The following is a 6000-nucleotide window of genomic DNA, read 5'->3' as shown; positions in this document are numbered from 1 at the left end:
GATTCTGGAATTTGACTGTTAAACTATTTAGTTGGAGTTTTTTCTTCACTGTTGCCTACTTACTCCAATCAAAGCAGCCGTCTGAGTCTCTGACTAGCAGAACGAGCAGTGATAATATGCTGATAAGCAAAACATTGAACGGAAAAGAGAGTGGGTTGTCATTCAAGAAACTGGAGATGTTGCTTCTTGTGTATATTAATATCTCTAAATAAATAGATATTGATGACTTGCCTTCTCAATCCCCCAACCCACCAACACACACTTACATAGACGAGTAAACAAAACCAGCATTCCAGAGAGCTTATGTCCAACTTCTTTCTTTTCGTGCTTAGCCTGCAGGGGAGAATTATGCTCATCCATGGATATGCTTCTTCCACGTGGTCTTCAAGGTTGAGTATATGTTTTTTGTGATTGTTTAAGTACTGTCTGATTTTGATCGGCATCAGCAAGTTTTGTTACAATATGTCATCGTTTCTTTTGTTCCAGGCTGCAGCTTTGGCATTTTATATGCTTTCAGCTTTTTTTGTTGATAATTTTGTCATCATTTTTGTGGTTACTGTACTCCTATCTGCACTTGATTTTTGGGTTGTCAAGAATGTAAGTGGACGCATCTTGGTGGGTTTAAGGTGGTGGAATGAAATAAATGAAGATGGTGAAAGCGTATGGAAATTTGAATGCCTTGACCAAGAGGTGAGCAGTGATGATTTATGCTTCTGTACTTTTGATCATTGCTTCATGAATTCACGTATGTCTTACTGTTCTTTTCACTATTTCTCAGTCACTTGCACGGATGAACAAGAAGGATTCGTGGCTGTTCTGGTGGACCTTATACCTTACAGTGAGCAATTATGTTTGAATTAACGGGTCAAATTCATCAATGGCCATCCAGCTTTATACTTAGTGTCCTTATGGTCATCTAATTTGATTTTGTTTTGTCATGGGCACCCAACTTTATACTTAGTGTTACAATGACCACCAAATTTTATTTTATTCCACCATGGTCATTCAATTTCATATAACGTTTAACCATGACCATCCAATTTCTTATAACATTTCACCATGGCCACCCAACTTCTTTTCACCATTTTCACTAATTTTAAAATAGGTAAAACGGTAACTTTGCATTGGTCGATTTAACCCTTTAAATAAAATCAAATTGAGTGACCATGGTGACACTCAATGTAAAGTTGAGTGGCCATGGTGAAACAAAATCAAATTAGGTGGCCATAGTGACACTAAATATAAAGTTGGGGATTTAACCCTTGAATTAACTATCTCAAAGTTCTCACATTTGAATGTTCAATATGGTCATGCTTGCACAGGGTAGTTAAAAAGGATATAAGCAAATGCTTGATATAGGGGAACTATTTTTCTGAGCAAAAAAAGAGAAAATAACTATTAATTTCCATGATTGTGAATTTTGAGCAGAGATTCTATTGCATACATTTAATTGTTTGGTCAAAAACATTTTGTATATTGGCACCCATTGCAAAGCCTTCCTATTTGTTTGAATGTAATCCACCTAAAGTGTTTCTTTTGTTTGTAGGCTGTTGTGTGGATCTTCTTTGGGATATTCTCTCTCATAAGGTTTCATGCTGATTATGTTCTAGTTGTCGGGGTTTGTTTGATCCTAAGCATTGCTAACATTGTCGGCTTTACTAAATGCCGAAAAGGTACATGGTCTTACTATGGTTCGCATTGATCAATTATTAAGGCATCTTATATGTTTCAAAATGCACAAAATGTTTTGTGGTATATGTAGAGAAAAGTTAGTGTTCACGCTAAAAAGATTGCTTATCTTTACTGTTTCATGTCACTTAATACAATATTTTATAGTTATGATGCTAATTATAATATAGTGGCTGTTGAGGTGGTTATTGTTGCTGTCAAAATACACTGCCAATTCATATTAGTTCCTGGAACCCTAGGCTACTTGATGACTTCATTGATTCTATTATTTAGCCTATGTTTGAATCTCATTAATTTACATTCTATTACATTCCATTTTTCTCTCATATTTTCAATTACTCAATCTTCCATAAAATAATATTACACGTAAACCGAAAATTTTTCCTTCTTTTTCGACTACTTATTTTTCAAAAAAAACACTATTCCACCCATTTTCATTTCTAAAAAATGGGGGGCCAAACGGGGGCTTACTGAGGCGTTTCCTTCTGTACTTCGTGCATTTCTGGACAATGAGCACAAATTTCATTCCTGCAGTTTACTAATATTATATATACTAAAACATTTTCTTATTCGTATAATTTATCTCCTTGGGCAATAATTTTATCCTTTTCTCCAGATGCTAAGAAACAGCTTCAAGCATTTGCCACCCAGAACCTTACTTCTCGGCTATCGTCTACCATTCAATCAGCATTCACCGTTGTATGAAAAACTCGATGAGATTGAGAAAAGAGCTTCTGATAATCTTAAGAATTCATGGTTTTTTTTTTCCTATCTGATCATTGTATTTGGTGATATAGAATTGTTGCTTTTGCTAGCGTTATGTAAATTTGATCAGAATGCCTTGTACACGATCTATACTGGGGAAAGTTATTCATAAATATGTTAGGAATTCAACTATTCGGTGCTGTTAAATTTTCCACATTTGTCACTACAGAGCTTATTCTTCTTATTCATACATATGTAGTGTTTTTCTTCTTATTCTTTTCATTTTTTCTCCGCTCTTTATTTATTTATTTTTTCCCTATATATTGCCACAAAGATGGTTTGGGTTTCGTTTGGTATTGTTGTGCTTTAAGAGAGAGAATCAGTGAAGTGCGATAAATTTTTGTTTCAAAACTACTCTATATTTCAAGATCAGTATTTTAACATAAATAAATGATTTATAATTTTTTTTTGGGTAAAAATATGTAATATTATTAAATATTTTTCTAATACTTTATATTCACTAGAGTTATCTTAAAATAATAATAATAAAAAAATCTGTTAATTCTCAAAATCTATAAATACAAAATAAAAGTAGTCTATATAGTAGAAAATGAATTAATATAACTAATCAAGGTTAATGTTGACATCTTAATTATAGATAATTGGAGAAGTTAAAAGCAGAATTTGAACAGCTATCTGTTGTCGCTCTTCAAAATGTGTTGCCAGATGGTTCAGATCCTGTTATAACCGGGGGTTTTTTTTTTTTTTTAATATATATATTAAAGAATTATTATAACCAGTTTTTTTAAAAGGGAAAAATACATAACTACAAATGATTCATAATAAAAATTTCAAAAGGATAACTGGCGTAAAATTTTCTTGACCTTTGCCTTGTGAAATACCCCTCCATTTATATTGGTCGAAAACTCCGTAGATGACCTTTTAAATGTGAAAGATAAGGGGTTGTTCTTTTTGCTGTTTTCTGTTTTCGATTTTTCAAAATAGTGAAAACGTATTCTCTTTTGTACTTCTGAAAAAAAAAATTGTACTCAAAACGTCAAAAATGACATTTTGAGTGTTTTCAATACAAAAACACGCCAAAAATTGAAAACATGGGAAACAACCCAAATTAAAAACCAACCCTTATCTCTCACAATCTCACATATCCTCTCTCTCCCCCGTAAGTTTCTGCCTCTCGCAGTTGTTCTCTAGGGTTTGCTTTGCCTTCCCAGACCAAAATAGCCTCACTCAATTCTTCAACTCCCACAAATAGTTACGCTCCCAGATTTGGCTCCTCAGATCGCTTGAGAAATTGCGTGAAGAGGTGAAAATTCCTATCAAAATTTCTCATATTTTCACTAAGGGGTTCATAAAGAGAGGAATGGGAAAGTTGGGGCCTTTATGGATGGAAAGAAAAGGCCAAGCAAGATTTTCACCGCCATGTCCTTTGACGAAGAAGAGAATTATGAGGCAGTGCTAGGCATGCCAACGAGCCGACTCGAGCTTAAAACTTTTGGCTCGAGTTTGGCTCGGTTAAAAAGACAGAAAATTCTGCCTTTTTAAGGCAGCTGGTTGGCCAATTTCTGCCTTTTTTGGCTGCCTTTTTTAAAGACATCCATTTTAATGCAGAATTTAATGTCATTTATGCCTCTTTCTGGTTTTATTATTATTTTTTTTTTCTAAATAAAAGCTCGCGGGCCTGTTGGGGCTCAACCCGTGTCCCCAAAATGGGGCTCGGCCCGAGCCACGAGCCTAGCTGGGCTGTGGACCACCCAAGCCATCGAGCTTTTTTGACACCCCTATGCAGTGGTGAGCACGAGTAGCTCAAGAATTACCTAGAGGAGGAACCTAATGATGCGGGTGAATTTTTTATTATTATTATTTTTGAGATTCTTGTTTGGTGTTAGTAATCATGTTACTAGTTGGTAATATCTGAATGGAAGTACTTTTTTGCCGACATGAAGAACTCTTCATATCCTTTATCTCCAAATTTTACTATCGTTGATGTGTAGTTGATTATCTACTTTGTAGAACGATAACCAGGAATATATGACTATGCTCAATAAAAATGAAGAAAAGTTTCTTTATCTCCAAATTTTGCTACCATTGATGTGTAGTTGATTATCTACTTTGCAGGACGATTACCACGAATCTCCGACTATGCCCAATAAAAATGGAGAAAGGTTTCTTTGCTTTTTGCCTAAAGTAGAGAAATTAAAGGGTGGGAAGCTAGTTAGTCTACAGAACACAAGCAGTATGATAACGAGGAATAAGGTTCACTTTTATTGAAACTCTTTATGGATTCTTGGATAGTAGATTATGGAGCCATGGCATATTTTGCACATATTTTTTTACATTAGAATAGAGGGGATGTTATTTTTTTTTTTGGAAATGATACTTGATTGTGAGTATAAAACTACATACATTAATGATGTGCAATTCAATATAGAAGGGATTGTTATTGTTTCACATTTGTACATACAAATGTGTTATTTGCCTCAAAAGAACTATAGACTTTTGAAATAATTTGTATGTCTGAGGTTTTAATCAAGACAAGTTTTATATTTCACAAATATGTTTCATGTTATTGAATTTCGATTTATGTTAGTGGTGGAAATGAAAAATAATTACCAATGGATTTGCTTTTAAGAACTTCAAACAATCCGTAAAATGGACAAGTCATTAGTTTTAAGAACTTCAACTAATAGATTAGAGTGAATAGCCCAAATGGTCACTAAACTTTGCACCAGGTCCGCAAAAGGTCACTGAACTTTCAAAATTGTCTAACTCATCACTAAACTTTGCGAAAAGTCCACCAAAGGTCACTGAACTTTCAAAATCGCCTCACTCATCACTAAACCTTGCATTTTGTAATCTCAATAGTCACTCAACTAACGGTCCATCCAAAAACTAACCGAATACTCACGTGACTGGCTGATTTGGATGCCAAGTCAAACAAAAGAAGTAGAGGTGGATTTTTATTTGAATTAAAACATGTTTTATAAAAATAAAAAATTTGAAAATTCCATAAACTGTTGTAGCAACAGTCACCACCGTAAACATGTTTTATTTATATTTATTTTTATTATTATTTTTTTTAATAAAACATGTTTTAATTTAAATAAAAATCCACCTGTACTTCTTTTGTTTGACTTGGCATCCAAATCAGACAACTATGTGAGTATTCGATTAGTTTTTGGATGGACCGTTAGCTGAGTGACTAATGAGATTACAAAATGCAAAGTTCAGTGATGAGTGAGGGGATTTTGAAAGTTCAGTGATCTTTGGTGGAATTTTCGCAAAGTTCAGTGATGAGTTAGATAATTTTGAAAGTTCGGTGACCTTTTGTGGACCTAGTGCAAAGTTTAGTGACCATTTGGACTATTCACTCAATAGATTAAAATATAGACTTCACATATTTTGTAAAATCATGGATTAAAATTAAAAATAAATAAATAAATGTTTACCAGAATTGCACTAAGCCTATATTAACATTAAACCGTTAAACTTTATTGAATAATCAGATTTCTTGAATAAAATATTATAAAAAAATATTCTCAAAATTTCAAAGTAAATGTGTTTTTCAATTTTATGTTTTGAGAAAGT

The 6000-nt window shown here is 33.4% G+C and overlaps 1 protein-coding gene across 1 annotated transcript in view; it reads left to right on the top strand.

Annotated features, from left to right (window-relative positions):
• LOC111378656 (Golgi apparatus membrane protein-like protein ECHIDNA) overlaps window positions 1-2644 on the top strand; it is a 3650-nt gene extending 1006 nt beyond the window's left edge. Inside the window, exons 2-6 of the mRNA XM_023001886.1 lie at window positions 333-389; window positions 487-690; window positions 779-838; window positions 1547-1673; window positions 2306-2644. Coding sequence (XP_022857654.1) covers window positions 333-389; window positions 487-690; window positions 779-838; window positions 1547-1673; window positions 2306-2394 — 537 coding nt within the window. The 3' untranslated portion in view covers window positions 2395-2644. The remainder of the gene's footprint in view (window positions 1-332; window positions 390-486; window positions 691-778; window positions 839-1546; window positions 1674-2305) is intronic.
• Window positions 2645-6000: the final 3356 nt, after the last annotated feature.

This window comes from Olea europaea, unplaced genomic scaffold (genome assembly GCF_002742605.1).
Source record: "Olea europaea var. sylvestris unplaced genomic scaffold, O_europaea_v1 scaffold1849, whole genome shotgun sequence".
In the NCBI taxonomy this organism is placed as follows: Eukaryota; Viridiplantae; Streptophyta; class Magnoliopsida; order Lamiales; family Oleaceae; genus Olea; species Olea europaea.
The sequence above is the reverse complement of the archived record's forward strand: the minus strand, read 5'-3'. Positions and strand labels throughout refer to the sequence as shown.